Source organism: Vombatus ursinus, unplaced genomic scaffold, assembly GCF_900497805.2.
Source record: "Vombatus ursinus unplaced genomic scaffold, bare-nosed wombat genome assembly UNPS02014799.1, whole genome shotgun sequence".
Classification (NCBI taxonomy): domain Eukaryota; kingdom Metazoa; phylum Chordata; class Mammalia; order Diprotodontia; family Vombatidae; genus Vombatus; species Vombatus ursinus.
The window spans coordinates 753,537-775,203 of record NW_020954577.1 but is presented as its reverse complement, the minus strand read 5'-3'; the positions used below and the strand labels follow the sequence as shown (position 1 = coordinate 775,203).

The 21,667-nt window shown below is 43.3% G+C and overlaps 1 protein-coding gene across 1 annotated transcript in view; it reads right to left on the bottom strand.

Moving 5' to 3' along the window:
* LOC114050509 (dolichyl-diphosphooligosaccharide--protein glycosyltransferase subunit STT3B) overlaps positions 1–8,219 on the bottom strand; it is a 94,472-nt gene extending 86,253 nt beyond the window's left edge. The window contains exon 1 of the mRNA XM_027872261.1: positions 7,963–8,219. Coding sequence (XP_027728062.1) covers positions 7,963–8,219 — 257 coding nt within the window. The remainder of the gene's footprint in view (positions 1–7,962) is intronic.
* Positions 8,220–21,667: the final 13,448 nt, after the last annotated feature.

Genomic DNA, 21,667 nt, shown 5'->3' with positions numbered 1-21,667 from the left:
GTACTATCAAACTTAATTTATTCAGTGCCATACCAATCAAACTACCAAAAGATTACTTAAGAGAATTAGAAAAAATTAAAATTTTTATTTGTAGGAACAAAAGGCCAAAAATCTCAAGGGAAATAACTGGAAGGGGAGGGAGGGGGAGGAGGTCCACGGTACCTGCGTGGAGACACAGAAGCAAGCCTAGCAATACCAGATCTCAGACTATACTATACAAAAAATAGGAATCATAAAAGCTATCTGATACTGGTTAATAAATAGAGGTCAATCAATGGAGTAGGGGTTAGGGACACAACACAAAAAAACAAATTAATAGAGTAAAATAGTCTTTGATAATCCCAAAGCTTCCAGCTACTGGGATACTGGTCACATTATTTGTCAAAAGCTGCTCAAAAAACTGGAGAGCAATATGGCAGAAATTAGATACAGACCAATACCTCACAACATAGGATAAGCTCTCTCTCTTTCCCTCCATCTATCTGAAGATATGAAATAAAAGATTATTACACAGAGATCATAAGAGATAAAAGGTAAGCAAATTAATTAAAGAAGGAAATACTTTTCATATAATTTATGGATAGAAGAACCTATGACCAAAGAACAGAGAGGATCCACAGAAGATAAAATAGATAATTTTGATTATATAAAATCTTATTTTAAACAAATAAAAGCAATACAGCTAAAATTATAAGGGCAATGGGGGGAAATCTTTGCAAGTTTTTCTGCCAAGTTTCATATCTAAGGAACTGGTTCAAAATTTCTAAGCTGTTCCTCAATGGATAAATGGTCAAGGATACGAATAGCCAAGTTCTAAAAGCAAGAAATTCAACTTAATAATACTTAAAGAAGTAACAAATCACTAGTAATCAGAAAAATGCAAATACGAGCAACTTAGAGGTTCCATCTTACAATCATCAATTGGCTTAGGAAAATTAGAAATTCTTAGAGGAGCCATGGGAAAACAAGTGCCCTAATATAATGCTGGTAAAGCTGTGAGTTGGTTTGCCATTCTGGAAATCAATTTGGAGCTATAACAACTCATTCAATTGTGTACGCCCTATAATCCAGAGAAGCTACAAGGCCTACGCCCCAAAGATATCCAAAAAAAGAGGGTAAGGACTCATATTTGCAACAACAACAAAAAAAAAACTATAGCAATTCTTTTTGTCAGCAAATAACTGAAAATTGAGAGGGTGTCCATCAACTGTTGGACAGCTGAATAAATTACAGTATATGAATGCTACTGTGATACAAGGAATGAAGCAAAGGAACAGTTTCAGAAAAACTGGGATAAAGCAGGGAATAAAGTAAGCAGAACTAAGTTTATATAATAACAGTATTATTAATAAAAATACTTTGAAATACTTAATTCCTCTCAATCCTATGACCAACTGGATTCCAGAGGATTCCTGAGGAAGCACGCTCCCTTCCTCCTGAGAGGTGATGGACTCAAGATGCAGATTATTTTACATTTTCAAATACAACCAATGTCAGAATTAGTCTTGTTCCTAGTTGTTCTAAGGACCCTGGACGTTTGTTTTAGTTTTTTTCTACTGAGAGGATGAGCAAGATGGGGGACAAAAATGTGGGTCGGGGGAGTCGAGATAGAGTAGCAGATAAGGAAACATAAGGAAAATAGATGGTTAAAAGATTTTTTAAATGCACAACAGAAAACGAGCCAGAAAGAATCAGACAAGCAGACAGTTTTTGAAAGCTACATATTTTAGAAAGTAAACTATACACAAGACGAAATCTCCAGTTTCATGTGGAAATGAGCATTTATTTGGTTAAGTTTAGAATACAACAAAAGAATTTTTTAAAAACAGTTTACACCAAGTAAAGAGAACCCACAGAAAGGATAGAGAAAGGGTCTTGTGGAAGGGATAGATTAATCTTTCTAAAAGATAAAATAAAATAAAATAAAATAATCCAAGAGAGGCAGTATGATTTAGTGGGCAAAGAACTGGGTTCAAGTCCTAATCTGACTTGTACAAGCCATGTAACCCTGAGCAAGCCACTTCAATGTCTTAGGGCCCTAAACAATTCACTGTAAAGACTATACGGTCTCTGTAAGATTGTAAACTAAAGGGGCAGCTAGGTGGCGCAGTGGATAGAGCACCGGCCCTGGATTCAGGAGGACCTAAGTTCCAATCCTGCCTCAGACACATAACACTTAACTAGCTGTGTGACCCTGGGCAAGTTCACTTAACCCCACTGCTTAGCCCCCCCCCCCCAAAAAGACTGTAAACTAAAATCTGCAGTAGGAAATGACACCTCCTGACCAAGAGCTCAACAGTAATGAAGTTAAAAAGTGTAGACAAAAAAAAATGATCCATAGCATTAACTTCTCTAGTTGGATAAACAGCTGAAACAGGTGAGTACCCATCGAGGCCCGGTGTTGTTAAGAATATATATTTTAACGGAAAACTGTATGGCACAAACTAGGCATAGACCAACATTTTACACCGTCTACCAAGATAAGGTCAAAATGGGTATGTGATTTAGACATAAAGGGTGATAACACAAGCAAATCAGAGGAGCATGGAATAGTTTACCTGTCAGATTTATGGATAAGGGAAGAATTCAGGGCCAAACGAGATAGAGACCATTATGAAATGTAAAACGGATAATTTTGATTATATTAAATTTTAAAATTTTTGCACAAAGAAAAACCAATGCAGAAAACTGGGGAAAACTTTTTTTTTTTTTTACAGCATCTCTGATAAAGGCCTCATTTCTTAAACATATAGAGAACTGAGCCAAATTTATAAGAATACAATTCATTCCCCAATTGATAAATGGTCAAAGGATATGGACGGGCAGTTTTCAGATGAAAAAAGTCAAAGCTATTGGTCATATGAAAAAATGCTCTAAATCACTACTGATTAGAGAAATGCAAATCAAAACAACTCTGAGGTACCACCTCACACTTGTCAGATTGGCTAATATAACAGAAAAGGAAAGTGATAAATGTTGGAGATGTGGGAAAATTGGAACACTAATGCATTGTTGGTGGAGTTGTGAACTGAGCCAATCATTCTGGAGAGCAATGTGGAATTATGCCCAAAGGGTTATAAAACTGTGCGTACCCTTTGACCCAGCAGTACCACAACTATATCTGTATCCCAAAGCGATTTTTAAAAAGGAGGGGAAAGGATCTGTTTGTACAGGGGTATTTATAGCAGTTCTTTTTGTGGTGGCAAAGAATTGAAAACTGAAGGAATGCCCATTACTTGGGGAATGGCTGAACAAGCTGTGGTACATGAATGTAATGGAATACTATTGTGCTATAAGAAACGATGAGCAGAATGATTTTGGAAAGACTTATGTGAACTAACGCAGAGTGAGGTGAGCAGAACCAGGAGAACATGGTACACAGTAACAGCAACATTGTGTGATGACCACCTGTGAATGACTTAGCTCTTCTCAGCAATACAATGATCCAAGACAATCCCAAAGGCCTCATGATGAAAAGTGCTATCCACCTCCAGAAAAAGAACTGATGGAGTCTGAATGAAGACTGAATACTATTTTTCACTTCTGGTTTTTTTTTGGTTTGAGTTTTCTTCCACAAAATGACTATTATAGAAATATGTTTTACTACATGTATACTTCACATGTATAACCTATACCAAATTGTATACTGTCTCAGGGAGGGGAAGAGAAGGGGGGAAAGAAATTGGAACTCAAAATTAAAAAAACAAAACAAAACAACAAATGCTAAAAATGGTTTTTACATGTAATTGGGGAAAAATATTATTAACAAAAATAAACCCTACAAATGTACAAAAAATACATGTTTTACTACCCCCAATGGAAGTCATAGCTCTTTGTCATTTGTGAAATTTTCCATCACCTGGCCCCTTCCTGCTTTCCCAGACTTCTTGCTGGCCATTTCTATCATCCAGCTCCCCTGGCCCAGTTGCTGTTCCTCCAACACTACACTCCCTGCCATGTCCCAGCTTTTGCTCTCATTCCTGGAAGGTATTCCTGGTCTTCCCTGCTCCCTCTCACACCTTTCAGAATCCTTGGCTTTCTTCAAAACTCAGCTCAAATGCCATCTTCTGTTGGAGGCCTCTCCTAGGGCATTCCAGCAGCTGAGGCCTTTCCCTCAGAGATCATTGAACTGCTTTGTATACATCCTGCACATAACCGGTTACGTACATGTTTGTCTCCCCCCTCCATGAACATCTTGAGGGCAGGAGTGTTTCTGCTCTTGTAAAATAACTGCTTGCTGACTAACTGTCTCAAACCCATTTCTGCTCTCCTACAAACATGAACCACTAGAAAGTCCTAAGTGCAATGGCCTGAAAGCCAGGAAGCCCAAGGTCTAGCCCCCGGTCAGACTGCCATCCATTTCCAGCGAGATCCTTAACCGGTCAATCAGGCCCCATCGAGGCTCAATGGACCTTAGTTTCTGCATCTGTAAAAGGAAGTGGTTTGTCTGAGGTCTCCATGATGCCTTCTAAAAGAAAAATGTGAGCTAATTAAGAAAATATCAATATTTTGTGTAGGGGGAGGGGGATATAGGCTAATCAACAGGCTTTTAATATAATCCAATGCTTCAGAGTATTTCCAGTTTTATAATTCATAATTATAAATTCATGGGTATTTGTAGAATCATAATCTGATTTTCTATATTTCAAAAAAAAAATGAGTTTTGTCTTTTAAATTACAAACTAAACTGCTCTAACTTTTTTTTTGGTAACTGACTCAACATAACACAGCAAACAGCAAGTCACACTCACTTTCAAGAGAAAGCTTAATCTCTCTGGGGAAATGAGATTCCTAAGCAGCCTAACTGAAAAGGCAGTAGTCTCCCAGTATGGTAGAGCAAGGTGCTTCATAACTGAAGCTGGCCATGTTGCTTTCTTTACCCAAAACCCTGCGTTGTTAAACAAACCATTTGAAGTGACTTCATGGACGCAAAGATAAAACTTTCCCTATCACTGGACATACCAAAGTAGATTCTCTTTCCTCTGACTTCTCTGGATTTTAAGTTTCCTTCCAGGATCAGCTTCGGCAGCCACTGCTGCCACCAGCTCCTCCTGAAGCGAGCCCTGCCTCAGGCCCAGAGTGCCTAACATGCTCTCTGTATCTCCCAGCAGAACATAAACTGTTTTTCAGTTTCTTTTTGTGTCATCAGAACCGAGAGTCTTGCACACAGTAGGCACTTAATGCTTACTAAGAATACTGAGAAAGAACTACAAAGGGGTATAATTTATCCAATTAGTTACAACATCTTAATATTTAGCTATTTCTATATGCTATGACTATGAAGGAGATTTTAACATGTGCTCAAATTCCAGGAGACTGACCACACATTGACATATTCTCTCCTGTATGAGGGGTGAGTTCAGATAACTGCACCACTCCATCAAAGCACCAGGATAAAGAAAGAAAGAAAGAAAGAAGCAAGGACTATCTTCCCCATAGAGGAGTTCCAGGACCATCTAAAACAGAGGATATTTACCTTTGGGGTGTCATACACACCCCCTTTGGTAGTCTTGGTGAAGCCAGAATACTATTCTTAAATGTAAAACACATGCAGGATTACAATAAAAACCAGCATTGAGTTGTCGATATGTAAAAAATAAAACAGCCCAGTTCCTGGACCCTGATTCTAGAACTTCACTGAGGCTGTTATAGGACCGACAGGAAACATACTCCCAACACCCACATCCACCTCTATGTTCCCAGCCCATGCTAACTCTGGAAATCTGGCATTTTCCCAGGATGCCCTGGGAGTTCCTTGGTACTCTGGTAGCAGACAAGTAACAGTAGTGAATTGGGCCCCCTGACACCATCCCCCTCACTGAAGAGCTCTCTAGCTAAAAGGAGTTGGGTATAATTCCAGGCCCCTTCGGTTTTAGTGCTCCCCACTGGAAAATCTGTTCCAGCCGTGTTTTCAGGGTTAGTGACCTCAGTCCCCAATTCCTCTTGCAGCTGTTGATAGAATAATCTATAAACTCCAAGGGACTCGAGTTCCAATTCTTCTTCTTCTCAGTTCAGGGTGCCGAGAAGCTGGCCAGTGGCAGCCGGGGCTTCATCTATAAGAGGAAGCTCCCAATGGGTTTCTAAATTTTCCTTCTTGTGTCAAGAAATCTGATTTCATATTCCCACAGAAATAAATGTTCTATCTTGTGATTAGGCTGTTGGGATAAATACAAAAACCCTCCAAGAACATGGAGTGTGGCCCCCGAACAGCTGAGGGATCTTGGAAGAATTCTACTCCCTCTGTAACCTACAGGACGTTGAGCATCAATAACTCAGAGAAAATCATTAACTACTATCACCTTCAGGAGAAGGTGATAATGGGGTGTAGCATGTCACAGCCTTCACAGAGTTGGACTTGGAATAAGGAAGACCGGGGTTCAAATCCTGCCTCAAACACTAGGCAAATACCTAAACTTCTCTCAACCTGCAAAGTGGGGGTGGCTAATAATAGCAAATACTTGAGAGTCACAGTGCAGCTTTAATGAAATAAACATTACAAAGTCTTATGCAAAAATCAAATTATTGTATAAATGCAAGTGAATTTTTATCCACAATCATCTCAAAATAAGTAAAAAGAATTTTCCCACATAAAAATCAATGTAAAGGAGTGCTGTTAAACTGGTTGGGCGATGAAATGTAAACGTTTAGCAAGTACTGAAAATATTTTCTCCACAAGCTACTTTTCTGTCACTATCAATAATTGAAAACCACAACTCTAAGTCAAATAAAGGAACGGAAAAACAATATTGCACGCTGCATTTAGAATCTATAAACACACGCATTCAACATCAAATGCACTAGACACAACCCTTGTCTGCGCTGGCAAGAAAGCAACGTACAAAACGAGCATTTTGACATTAAAAAAACAACCAGAAAATTGTAGCAATGAATGTGTGCTCATTTAATACTTCCAAAATTTTAAGACCTACATCTTTGTCTAAAATCTAAAGAGAAATGTAAAAACACGCGAGGACAAAGGAGACAAATCAACTCCAAAAATACTCCCAACGGTAAACTTATTCTGGCGAGGGGAGAGCGGGCAAGGAGGGAGCAGCCCGGCAGCGCAGCTCAGAGCGTCCAGAATCCAGTCCGGACCCGCGGGGTCTCCGACTGTTTGAGGGTGCCCGCCGGGGCCGGGGAGAGGCCCACGAGGGTCGCTGTGAAGGCAGCCCCCTCGCAAATGTCAACGGATCGTCTGCCCCGAAGGGGGCCGGCCGTGGGGCGGGCAGGAGGGTTCCTTCCTCCCCCGAAGACCACCCCCCAACACTCGCGGGGGGCGGCAACAGGTGCGCCCCCCGCCCGGGCCACAGCGGCTGGACAGCCCGGCTGCCGGGGCACCCGCGGGGCCCGGGAGCGGGGCGTCCGAGCCTCACGCTGCCCCTCGGCCGGTCCGGCCCCCCGACTTCGGGAAGCGCCCGGGCGGGGGACGCACCGCTTCCCGGCCCGAGGGGCACGGGGCCCGGAGCCTCCCCTCGCCCCGGGCGCAGAGCTGGTGCGGACCGGCTCTGGGGAAGGGTCTCGGCCCGGCCGTGCAGCAGCGACCCCGCGTCCGCGGGGGGTCCCGCTGCCAGCCCACCCCCCCAACGCCGCTCTGGCGTCTGGGGGGGACAGCTCGGCCCGTGCCCCCCCCCAGCGCTCCGCACCCCTCCGAGCAAAGGAAAGTGGGCTGGTCACTTTCAGGGTCCTCACTTCACCACCTCCCCTGCAAACAGGGTCCCCGGCCAAGTGGGGACAGCACGGCCGGAGGCCCCCTCGAGCTGCCCCCCGCCCCCGGACCCCCCCCTCCTCCGCCCCCGCGGGAGGGCAGGCAAAGTTCGCGGCGGGGGAGGGGCGGGGGGCCGGGGCTCGCGGGGACTTCTCGGAGCCTCGGGGTCGTCCTCCTCTGCGGCAGGCCCGGGAGGGGGGGTGGCGGCCGCCCCACGCGCGCCCTCGCCCCCGCCCCACGCGCGGCCGCCCGCTCACCAGGGGTCGAACTCGTGGATGATGCTCTCGAAGCGGATGACGGCGAAGAGGCGCGAGCTGAAGCCGGCCAGCCAGGCCAGGAAGAGGATGGTGAAGGAGAGCAGCGACTGCCAGCCGGCCGGCTGCGACAGCCCGCCCGCCAGCGGCGCGGGGCCCGGCCCCGGCCCGCCCGCCTTGGAGCCGGCCCGCCCGCCGCCGCCGCCGCCGCCGCCCGCCGACGCCTTGGGCTTGCTCTCCAGCGCCGAGGGCTCCGCCATGTTGTCGCCCGGCGGCGGGTCTCGCTCGCAGCCGCCGCCGCCGGAGCCGCCGCCGCCTGGTGTGTGGGGCGCTCGCTGGGCGGGGCCGCCCGGGAGGAAGGGGAAGGCCGGCAGCGAGGCCGAGGGGGCGGAGCTTCGCCGCGGGGGCGCGCGCGCGGCCCCGGGATGCTCCGGACTGCCGAGCCGAGCCGAGCTGGAGCCGGAGCGGGAGCGAGCGCGGCCGCGCCGCCGGGGCCGGGACGAGAAAGTGGAGGCGCGCGTTCGGCAGCAAGGACCACCCCCTCTCCCTTCACACGCACGCGCCAACCCCTCCCTCCGGGGTGGGGGCGGAGCGCGGGCAGCCCAAGCCCCGCCCCACGTCCCGACAGGAACTCGCCACCTCGACCTGTCAGAGAGCGACAGGTCCGTCACGGGGCGGGCACTAGCCCGCCGCCGTAGCCAATGGGGAAAGGGATCCCGCCGAGGAGGCGGGGGGCGGGGCCGCAGGTCGCTCCCACCGCCTCAGTCGTCCCGGACTGCGCGGTTACGCTCTCATTGTCACTGGAAAGACGCAGCTTCGCACGTGGGTCAGCCTGGGAAGGCGGAAGCGCTTTCGGCCAGCGCTCTGCCGCTGCCCAAGCCGGGAGCGAATGCCAGGGGGCGCGGGAGCGCGGAGCCTCCGCAGTAGGAAGGCACGGGGGAAGGGCCAAACGCGCAAGGCGGCGTGACATTTAACCCACTTCGTGCGGCCCGCCTTCGGCACCACGCGATGGAGAGGGGAGGGGGAGCGAGGGGAAGGTGCGCAGGCGTGGAGCGCTCGCCGGTAGGGAGCGCGTGGGTCCTGCTAACCGTGGCTTCCCCTGCCCACGTGCCGAGGGGGGCGGGGCAGCTCCCGGCGGCGCGCGCATCTTGCCCTTCCCCCCGCCGCGAGCGCGCGCTGCTCCCGATGGTTGCGGAGCCCGGAGACCCGTAGTGGCCCTGGCGCTCTCGCTCACCCCGGGATCGCGGAGGGGAGTCCAGGCCGGCTCTGACCCTGCACTGAACGCTCTGCCCCCCCCTCCCTGCCCTAAATCTTTAGGGCTCCGTTTTCCTTGTCTGTGAAAAGAATCAAAGGTCGCCCGTGGGCGCCCCGCTCGTGCTAGCGCTGGTTAGAGCCCAGGAAGGCCCCTCCCAGCCGGCATTTATGTGGCTCTTAAGGTCTGCAGATATTTGGCGCATGTTATTCGTCTAGCCCACTCCCTACCCATTTTACAGAGGGGAGAAACTGAGGCCCGGAGGGGTGACTACACCTAAAAGGGTCAAGTTTGGAACCCAGGCCCACTTCCAAAGCTACCCCGCTTTCCAGCTACTCCAACCCCCTCGTTTTACGGTTGGGGAAACCAAGTCTGAGTTAAGTGATGGGAGCTAAAAGGCTTGGAAGGGAGCCTCGGACCTCCCGGTGGACTGGTATTTTGTAGACGAGCAAGCGTGGAGCCCGGGGGTGGGAGGTTCGGGAGCCGAGGCAGCAGGGGTAGCCCATGGTGCCCCACACCAGGCCCACGGAAGCCAGAGGGTAGGGGCTGGCCGGTTTTGCACTCAGTTCTTACCGACACTGCCAGTGCTGCACCAGCCATCCATCCCCTGCCTGGTCATCACCAAGCTGGGAGGGCACTGCCCTAGCTACCTTCCCCTGGGTGCAGTGCCTGCCGCTGGAGGTCATCTCCCAGCCCTCATTTGTACAGAGGAGGAAACTGAGGCCCAGAGAGGGCAGTGACTGACATCTAGGACTGCATGGTCTTTGTAATCCCATCAAACACCTAGCCCAGGCTGGCAGACTAGTTGGAACTTAATAATTGAATTGAGTCGCGGTGAGCCCTTCACACTTAGCTGTTGGCTGGCTTGGGGGACAAGGTTTTGAGTCCGTTCAATTCAGATTAGAGTTTAAGGGGCCTCGAAGATCTTCAGGTCCACCCCATTGGCCCAGAAGAGCAAAGTCTGGTTTTCTTTCTTTAAATTAGTTGGGATTTTAAAATTGATTTTTTATCTTTGCTATTTTTTGTCTGGCTCCTCTTAAAATGAATATCTATTTTTGCAACCTTTTTGGTGCCTGTTCTCCCTAGTCCTATTTGCATGTTCTATACATTTAGTGAGAATAGGCTCTGAAACACCCTACTCCCGTGTGCTGATATAGGGGGAAAGCAGAGAAAAGAAGCGAGAGAGGACCCCACCCCCTCCTTCCAGGCTTGCTCTCTGGTTTGCATGTGGGACTAGGTGGCCACTTAGCTCTGCAACTTTGGTCATTTGCTTAACCTTTAAGAGCCGCAGTTTCTGCATCTGCAAAAAGGTGATGGTAATTCTGGAACTATCTTCCATACAAGACCTGAGAAAGAAAGCTCTTTACAAATCTCAAGAGCTACAGTATATAAATGTGAATTGTTACTGCTTCCTTTATACCTAAACGCAAATTAGGTCGTTAGCGGTTTATATTGTGTGTTCTTATTATTCATGCCTGATAATAAACATAGACCTTGCTAGCAAATTGCAAGTCCAAGGAACCTGAGGTCTCTTCTGTGAGTTCTTCAACTATCTCTCCATAGTTTCTGGAGTGCTACATTCTCCTGGTCCTCTGACTGCTGTTCTCCTTGCCCCACCCCAACTCTTTTCATTCACCTCTTGCAAATTATTCCTAAGGATCGATCCTGGACCCTCTTATCTCATTCACTCAGGCCCCCCCCCCCCCAACTATCAACACCTTGGGGATGTTTCCAAAGCCTTAACCTCTTTGGAAGTCCATCTCCACATTGCCAGCCATTGAATTCTGTCTCTCTGTCCCTGGTCATCCCACAAGCACCTCTGTGTCAGTATGTCCAAAACACAAACTTAATATCTCCCACCAAACCTGCTCCTCTTGTCTAATGTTTAAAAAATTTGTCAGTGTCATGGTCATGCTCCAGACCCAGTTGTCATCTTTAACTTTTTCCTCATCCTCACCCCTCAAAGACAATGGCCGAGTCCTACCCATGTTCCCTTTTCTTTGATTATCCCTCTGTCTGTCTATGAGTCTGTCCATCCCTTCCCCCCTTCCACTGCCCCAACCCCAATCCAAAGCTTCATTATCTCTTCAGGCAGGTGCCTCGCCTCCTAAAGAGCTCTTTCTCGACTCTCTCGCCTCCAATTCATGCTTCACACTCCTGCCAAACTGATCTTTATGCTAGAGCTGATCATATCACTCTCAGCTCAGAACCAGTGAGTCACTATTGCCTATTAACTCAGGTTCAGACTCATTAGTCAACTATATGAGAGCCTTCCTACTTTTCCAGCCTTAAGCCTCCTGCATGCTCTTTTCCCACCTCCATGCTGTTTTGTGCATTATGCCCAATTCCTAGAATGCCTTTCTCTGTAACCTAAGCCCCTCCCTAATGAAGCCTATGCATCCTCTAAAACTTAATTCCACATGCATGAACCTCTGGGAAGCCTTGTGGATTGCCCAGTCAGTAATGGTCTCCGCTCAGGCCTCCCATAGAACTCTGCTTGCACCAGGTGTTGTTTCAGTTGGTAGTTTTATGTGCATATGTCTGAGCCCTCATTAAACTAAACTCTGTGAAGGCAGGAATTATTCCTTATCTAAATTTTGTGTTTTCCCCCACCTTCTGCTTAGCACCTTCAGGTGCTGTAGACAGTAGGGGCTTAATGAATGTTTGTTCAATTGTCTTCTCTTCTGCTCAAACTCTTCTTCCGTAAGCTTCCCAGGATTCAGTTATTTCCAAGAATAGTAGGTTATAATGGGCCACTTTCTGTACCTTGAGTATGGTACAAGTATTACCTCTCCCTTTTCGCAACATTCTTAATTATTTCTGTGAAAATATGAAGTCAGTGAAACAATGTTGTAAGTGATCTCTTCCTGAGCAGCTGAAAGTCAGTCTAGAAACCTTTAAATTTGGTGTTGACATCCATAATTATGTCAACATTATTATTGTGGTGCTTACTTAGCCCTTCCCCTGCTGCAGACAGCCAAAAGTGTTTCTTACTTGACAACTGGAGCAAGGGGAAGTCTATCCCTATGCAAGGTGGGGAGAGGGCTTGGTCTATGGTCTCTTCATAATTTCTTACCTTGTTTCTGACTGGCTCCCCCACCTATGTCCACAGATGTCCCTCGGTGCTATGTTCTGGGCCATCTTGTCCCTGTATTCTCTTTTGATCAGTTCCTATGAGCTGTCACCTCCATACATGTGACTCCCAAATCTCTGTCTCCCGCCCTAGTTTCTTTCCTCAATTCCAGTCCCACTTTGCCAGTTGCCAGCTGCTCAGCATCTCTACCAGGCTATCTCCCCATCAACACTTAACATCTCCTAGTAGAACTTTCCCCTCATCCTCCATATCTCTTCTATACTTTGCTGTTTCTTTTGAGGGCACCACCATCCAGTCACCCAGGTTGGTAACTTCAAAGTCACCCTTGATTCCTTCCTCTTTATCCCCCAAATCCAATAATTTACCAAATCTTGTCAATTTAACCACATCCATCCTCTCCTTTCCCTAGTTCAGGCCCTCATCACCTCTCACTTGCAAAAGCCTCCTCACTTGAATCCCTACATCTCATTTCTCCCCTTTCCCAGCCATCCTCCTCCACAAAGCTGCCAAATTAATATTCCTAAGACAGGTTTCACCATGTCACTTCCCCTATCAAAATGTTCAAGGGTTCTCTGTTACTGTTGAGTTGTTTCAATCGTGTCCAACTCTGTGATCTCATTTGGGGTTTTCTTGGCAGAGACACTGGAGTGGTTGGCCATTTCCTTCTCCAGCTCATTTTACAGATGTGGAACTGAGGCAAACAGGGTTAAATGATTTGCCCAGTGTCACAGCTAGTAAGTATCTCTAGGATAAATATCTCTCCTGGCATTTAAAACCCATAAATATCAGCCTGGCATTTAAAGCCTTCACAGCCTGGCTCCCACTTACCCATCAAGAAATTTTATAATGTTTGTCATCAGCCAACTTTATTCCAACTTACCTGGCATGTTAGCTCTTTCTTAGACTCAACATTCCATTTCTTGTTCCTATACCTTTGCCTAGGCCATCTTCCCTTTCTGCAATGCATTGTTGCCATACTTTTGTCTCTTTGAGTCCCTAACTTCCCAGTTCAGGTACTGAGTCCGAAGTAAAGTCCTTCCTCTTCCCCCTCCACACCCCCCAGTAATTAGTTTATATTACCTAGTTGTCTACGTGTTATATCTCCCAGTAGAATGCCAACTTCTTGAGTACAGAGGTTGCTTTGTTACTGATTTTGCATCCCCAGTGCCTCTCACGATGCCTAGGGATAGGTACTGAATGAATGTTCATTGAGGTGAATCCTGAGTTAGAGCTGCCCCTCTTTCCACACCCTCCACTGACTCTCCAGTCAAAAACCCACAGCAGCAGCAGCATATCTGACATTTGCCTAGTATGGTGTCATGGAAATACTCGGATTGGGCATTAGGAAACCTGGATATGAATCATGACACTGTCCTTGTTGTCTCTAACTCCTGCGTAACTCAATAAGCTTTTAGCCTCAGTTTGCTCATTTATAAAATCGAAATAACAACATCTGCACTATTTACTTGACAGGTCAATTGTGAAGAAAGCATTTTTATAACCTTGAAATATATTATATTGTGTGTTATTATCATCGTTGGAACACTTTAAGGTTACAAGGTAATTTACATACATTATCACAATTGATCATGGTATCTTAAAGCTGTAAGGGGTCTCTGGAGATCATTCTTTCCAACCCCCTCATTTCTCAGAGGCAGAACTCAGGGCCAGAGAGATCAAGTGGATTATTGCTCAAGTTGTTAGACTGTTGGGAATGTATTGGGAATAAAAGTATATTTCCTTTGAAAGTTAAAAAATAACCTATAATTTACAGTATGAAATCAGGACATTAATTCTCAAGATATGTAATTCTGTTATTCTACATTATTTTAAGATAATTATTCTATATTGAAATAGAAACTAACATGCCACAAACATCTAATATTTGTTTCTTTAACACATAATATTTTCCCATGATCCTTCTATCTATGACAAACACATTTTTGGGGGTACAAGGATATGTTCTGTATGCGAGCATCTTAGAAAGAGAGCTTCTTGTCAAGGAATTTAAAATACTTCACTGTAGGTGGGTTTTTAGAGATGTGGGGAGGAAGTTTAAAGCTTTTGAGTAAGGTTTTGAGGCTTAGTATAAATGTAAGTATTTCTATTTACTTCTATTTTTTGGAATAAATATTTCTGTATGCTATTTTACAAAATGAATTTCTGTATAATGAATCTTCGTTTCACCTTTGATATTAAATCAGACATTTATTCCTTTAACAAAAATACTCTCACTAAGTTGAATTGAAAGCTCTGGGAGAAAGTGGGGTAGGTCTAACCTGTTGTTTTTTCTTCTCACTCTGGGATCCGATCTCAATTTGGCCATCCCAAAACACACGCTGCCTCCACCAAACTGTCTCATGTCTTGAGATTGTTGAATTCTACCTTGTAGGTGTCAAGACATTAGGAGATACCCTATTTTTCAGCACAAAGGCCAGACATAACAACAATCCTTTGTGCTCACCGTCTGGCAAAAGCACGTAATTATTGTGTTGCTTTGACCAGAACCAGGTGTTCTCTGAGCTCAGAAAAGTTCTGGTCACGAAGCCCTGCTTTGAATCAAACTTGTCACGTTGTTGCTGTTACCCTCATTGTCAGGGCTACAGCTCACATTGCAACCATTGGTATAAGTATTGAGATCTCCCCACACTCCCTCAGGTCCCCCCCCCCCCCAATTTGGGGTAGCACATGTGTCCTGGCTTATGAGCTGTTTTCCTCACTTTGAAATTAAATTTCTATTTGATTCCTGACTCTCTTGTTTCTAGCCTGCTCTGTACTGATCCAGCCACCCACAAGTTAGAGGCTGGTTCTATACAGCTGACATTAATTGGTGTCAGAAGTGGGATTGGATATGGAACCAGGTCATTGGACTCTGGTTGAAGTAGAAACAGAGTAGGTACCACCAGAGATTTATTTTTCCAGAGTCTCTGAAGACCCGAATTGTCTGGGGTCTCTCTAGTAAGAATATCTTTTCTGCACACTCTGTTTCCCAAACCAGCTGTTCCTGTCTGCTCTGTGTGGCTTTATCCTCTGTAGGTCAGAAGGCACTTGCCTGCTCTGTTCTGGCTTCTCCCCACCCACTTGCAGGCTAAGAGGGATTTTTGTTAGCTGTGTGCCTCTGTTAAACCGGTAGACACCTATAAACTAACTGCATGCTTTATTCTGTTTATATCTGTCTTGTTGTTTTGTCTATGTTTCTGTCTTTGTAAAATGTAAAATGTCTTTGTCATGTTTGTATTGTTTGTAGATTCTTTTACCTTGAAAGATTTAAAATATAGCCAACCAGAAAAACTTCTAAGGGCTGTAACCAGAGAGTTTAGAACACTGGGAAAGGTTAATGAATTTTCATACTTTTTAAAAAATTAATTTATTTTGATTTATCAACAATCACTTCCATAAGTTTTTGAGTTTTAAATTCTTCTCCACCTCCCTCCCCAAAATGGGGGTACAAACCCCCGAAGCTTGGGACAGTACACTCTTCACATTGGAAGCAGACTTTTACCTTAACAAAGAGTTTAAAACTCAAGTAATTGGCTGGGATCATGAGTAAGCAGTGCAAAAAGAGTCAGACTATATTATCTTACTTTGGTGACAAAGAAGATCAAAACATTCAACCAGAAGACAACAAAGCCAAAGCTCCTACATCCAAAGCCTCCAAGAAAAATATGAATCAGTCCCAGGCCTTGGAAGAGTTCAAAAGGGATTTTGAGAAACAAGTAAGAGAAGTAGAGGAAAAACTGAGAGTGATGCAAGAAAATCATGAAGAACAAGTCAACAGCTTGCTAAAGGAGACCCAAAAAAATACTGAAGAAAATAACACCTTAAAAAATAGCCTAACCCAAATGGCAAAAGAGGTCCAAAAAGCCAATGAGGAGAAGAATGCCCTAAAAAGCAAAATTGGCCAAATGGAAAAGGAAGTCCAAAAGATTACTGAAGAAAATACTTCCTTAAAAATTAGAATAGAGCAATTGGAAGCTAGTGACTTTATGAGAAATCAAGACACTGTAAAACAAATCCAAAAGAATGAAAAATTAGAAAACAATGTGAAATATCTCATTGGAAAAACAACTGACCTGGAAAATAGATCCAGGAGAGAGAATTTAAAAATTATTGGACTATCTGAAAGCCATGATCACAAGAAGAGCCTAGACATCATCTTTCAAGAAATTGTCAAGGAAAACTGTTCTGATATTTTAGAACCAGAGGGCAAAATAGAAATCGAAAGAATCCACCGAGCTCCTCCTGAAAGAGATCCCTAAAGGAAAACTCCTAGGAATATTGTAGCCAAATTCCAGAGTTCCCAGGTCAAAGAGAAAATATTACAAGCAGCCAGAAAGAAACAATTCAAGTATTGTGGAAACACAATCAGGATAACACAAGATTCAGCTGCTTCTACATTAAGGGACCGCAGGGCATGGAATATAATATTCTGGAGAGCAAAGGACATAGGATTACAACCAAGAATCACCTATCCAGCAAAACTGAGTATAATCCTGCAGGGGAAAAAATGGTCATTCAGTGAAATAGAGGACTTTCAAGCATTCTTGATGAAAAGACCAGAGTTGAATAGAAAATTTGATTTTCAAATACAAGACTCGAGTGGAACATGAAGAGGTAAACAGGAAAGAGAAATCGTAAGAGACTTATTAAGGTTGAACTGTTTACATTCCTGCATGGAAAGATGATATTTGTAACTCATGATACCTTTGTTAGTATTAGGGTAGTTGGAGGGGAAAAAATTATATGTACGTATATATAGATATAGATAGAGGGCACAGGGTGAGTTGAAAATGAAAGGGTCATATCTGGAGAATAAAATTAAGGGGTGAGAGAGGAATATACTAGGAGAAAGAGAAAGGGAGAGGTAGAATGGGGTAAGTTATCCCACCAAAAAAAAAAAACCAACAAAAGAAAAGGCTCTTACAGTGGAGGGGAAACAGGGGAAGGTGAGAGGGAATGAGTGAATCTTATTCTCGTAGGATTTGACTTAAGGAGAGAATAACATACACACTCAATTGGGTGTGGAAATCTGTCTTACCCTACAGGAAAATGGGGGGGAAGGGAACGAGAGTAGGGGAATGATAAAGAGGAGGGCAGATTGGGAAAGGGAGTAATCAGAAGCAAATACTTCTGATGCGGGACAGGGTCAAAAGAAATAATAGAATAAGTGGGCGGGCAGGATAGGATTAAGGGAAATAGAGTTAGTTTTTCACAGCATGTGTACTATGGAAGTGTTTTGCATAACTGCACATATATAACCTATATTTAGGTGCTTGCCTTATCAATGAGGGTGGGTGGGGAGGGAGGAAGGGAGAAGATTTGGAACCCAAAGTTTTAAAAACACATGTTTAAAAAAAATGTTTTCACATGCAACTGGGAAATAAGAAATACAGGAAATAGGGTACAGAAATCCATCCTGCCCTATAGGAAAATTGAAGGGGAAGGGGGGAAGAGATAGAAGGTAAGGCAGACTAGGGAAAAGGGTATTTAGAATGCATGCCATCTTGGGGTGGGGGGGAGGGGTGAGATGGGGTGAAAATTTGGAACTCAAAATTGTGTGGAAGTAAATGTTGAAAACAAAAAAATAAATAAAAATTACCATGTGAAAAAAAATTAATTTATTTTGATTTATCAACAATCCCTTCCATAAGCTTTTGAGTTTTAAATTCTTCTCCACCTCCCTCCCCAAAACAGTACGCAATCTGATATAGGTTATACATATACATTCCTATTAAATATATTTTCACATTAGTCATGGTGTAAGGAAAAATTAGAACCCATAGGAGGAACCACAAAAAAGAGGAAACAAAACAAAACAGAAGGGAAAAAAAAGAGCAAATAGTATGCTTCAAATCTGCATTCAAACTCCATAGTTCTTTCTTTGCATGTGGATAGCATTTTCCATCATGAGACTTTTGGAGATGTCTTAGATCCTTGCATTTCTGAGAAGGGCTAAGTCTATCAAAGTTAGTCATTGCCCAACATGGCTGTTACTGTGTACAACTTTCTCCTGGTTCTGCTCACTTCACTCAGCATTAGTCCATACAAGTCTTTCCAGGTTTTTCTGAAGTCGGCCTGCCTATCATTTCTTGTAGCACAATAGTATTCCATTACATTCATATACCACAGCTTGTTCAGACATTCCCCAATTGATGGGCATCCCCTCAATTTCCAATTCTTGGCTACCATAAAAAGAGCTGCTATAAATACTTTTGCACATGGGGGTCCTTTTCCCATTTTTATGATCTCTCTGGGATATAGCCCTAGAAGTGCTATTGCTGGGTCAAAAGGCATGCACATTTTTATAGCCCTTTGGACATAGTTTCAAATTACTCTCCAAAATGGTTGGATCATTTCACAACTCCACCAACAATGCATTAGTGTTCCAATTTTCCCACATCTTCTCCAACATTTTTCATTTTCCTGTTTTGTCATGGCCAATCTGATAGGTGTGATGTGGTACCTTAGAGTTGTTTTGATTTGCATTTCTCTAATCAATAGTGATTTAGAGCATTTTTTCATATGATTATAGATGGCTTTAATTTCTTCATCTGAGAACTGCATTGAACTTTCATACTTGAAGCAGTTGTCCCAGTAAGCAGGACTAATTCCCACTTTAGGCTTTCTGCAGGAGATTAGATTATAAGAAAAGAGAAAAAAATCTACATCTTTTTTTTTTTGCTTTGGGTATGTTGGAATTACAGAAATAACATCAGATAATCAAAGTTTGTAGAACTGCTAAAAACATGGAGGCAGCTAGGTGGCACAGTGGATAGAGCACCAGCCCTGGATTCAGGAGGACCTGAGTTCAAATCCGGCCTCAGACACATAACACTTACTAGCTGTGTGACCTTGGGTAAGTCATTTAACCTTGTTGCCTAGGCCCCCCCCCCAAAAAAACCTGCTAAAAATAACAGATTTTGGAGGTTTGAAGATTAATCTTTTAAGATTGTAGGGAAGAACTCCTGGGATTTGGGATAATTCCAGGAACTCCCTTCTGAAACATCTTAGTTTTTGGGGTACCACTCTATAATTGTTTTAAGGAAAAATAACATTATAAAAGTTTTAAAAGTAAATGGCAAAATTAATAGCTTCATTGTTCTAGGGCAGTGAAGGAAGGCAGCTAGTTGGGAAGTAATCCCAGAGTGAAGAAAGAAGAAAAAATAGGTAAAGGGTTTGCACATTATAGAAATCTCTTGTTAACCCTTCCTTGAATGATTGTTTAAGCCAGAGGTCCCCTGTGACTCCCCCAGTTCAGAGACTCTCTCCCTGTCCCTGTTAACTCCTCTCATCTCAGATCAGATTCCCAAATACAGGTGTTTAAAAAAATGCTGGAAAAATGCAGAGAAACTTGAAATTACATTCCAGTTGCTGAAAACTGTGTAATCTTAGGCAAATTATCTTATCTCTATTTGCCCCAGTTTCCTAATCTGTAAAGAGAAAAATAGTAATGGTACCCACCTCCTCCGGGACTGTTGTGAGATCAAAATGACATAATGATTGTAAAGTGCTTAACATAGTGATTGGCATATGCTAAGAACTACATTATTATTATTCTTTAATTGAATATAATTGTCCCATACCTGATAACTCTAAAGTGGTCTTAAAATGCCAAAGGTAATAAGATCAATGATTTTTATATGTGATAATTTTAAAATGCAATTGATGTCATCCGAAGTTCTGTTTCATGTTTTAAGTACATTATGTTTTTTGTGTTATTATTTTATTTCTAAATTCTCATATATTGTGAAATTTGAGAGATCATTATAACATAAATGCTGTTAGACAAAACAACTTTTTAATCTGGATGTTGTTACACATGAATTGGGCTTTTAAAAGGATGTGATAAAATTAAATATTTTAAAATTGTGAAATACTTAATGAGGTATATTTTATTATAAAACAGATGATGATAATATTAAGTTTACTATAACAGCAAATTTTCATTTGAAAATTCTTTGCTACTATGAAAGTATAGGGTGGTTTAAAGATGTAGCTTCAACATATTAATGGTGAGTCAGTGATCAGGTATTTATTGTATGTCTGAAGCCCCAGAATATGAGTAGTTTTAATTTATAAGTGAAGGATAAATGAAATGTTAACTGTTAGGGAAACATCAGGAAAGCTATTCAAGCCCTAAGTTGTGGTTAGTGAAATTTTGCTATATAAGGAAAAAAAAAATTCCTCGGACTGTAATTTACTATTGTTTTGAGCTTTGATTACAAAGGTAGTTGTTTGAATTGTCATGAAGCCAATAGCAGAAAATGGCATGTGCTGCAGTCTGGGAACTGCTAAAGGTGGATGTCTGTGCCTGGGAAAAGTTTTGGGGAAGACTGGGCCATGGCCTAGGTAGGATCCTCCTGACCCTATTTCCCCGTTGGGCTATTTCCTTTCTGAAAAGGAAAATTCCCACCCTCGTTAATCCTTATCCTTGCTTTTGATGCTCTGTGACTATGTGATTGGCTGTCTGATATGAATTGTGCCTGGAATCAAACAGAGATAAAAGAGTTTTTCCTCCTGTAATGATGTATGACGTTGTTATAACTATATCCCTCTTTTTCCTTTTATAGCAAATTGCTATAATCAAGAAGTTTTGTAAGTACAATACTAAATCTATTAAGTGATAGGTTGATACTGGAACATCTCTGAGTTACTATAATAGGATGCAAGTATGAACATCTTACAATTTTAACCTATATTTGTGGTTAAACTATAATGTAGGGATGCTATCCTCCTAAGAGGGAAGTGATTAGACAAAGTAATAAGATAAAGATGCAATGTAAAAAGTTTCCTAAATAAATGGAGTAGTAAATTTTGAGAAAGCAACAGGATTAGACTGTTTTCTCTAAGAATTATATACATATGCATATGATTGGCTTATAAATTTATTTATCATGGAAATTTGAGGTTTGAGTGTGTTTTAATTGGATTAAGGATTTATTAAAGCTTAAAGAAGTCACACACGTTGTATTGATAATGGTAAAGAAAGTGAAATTATTTTCGCATTTTAAAAGTATCTGTCTGATAATCTTAAAGGGCAGAAGAGTTCATTTTACAGCTGGACCCTCATAAATTTTTAAAAGATTCTTATATCAGGTACAGGCTTTAGGTAAGGATAGAAGCACCAAATGGTATATGAACTGAAATTCTCTGAAGTTTCAAAATTGGGGAACCAAATTTAAATGATATTACTAGCAGAATCATCTATGAATCTCTAGATTTGGTGCCAGAGGAGCATAGCCCCTTTTAGAACTGTCCTGATTATTAGCATATTGTCCAAGAAAAGATATCTGGGAGTCAAAATATGCTGATTAGGTGGATATTGAGAATGGCTTACTAGGATACAAGGAGACTTGATGTTA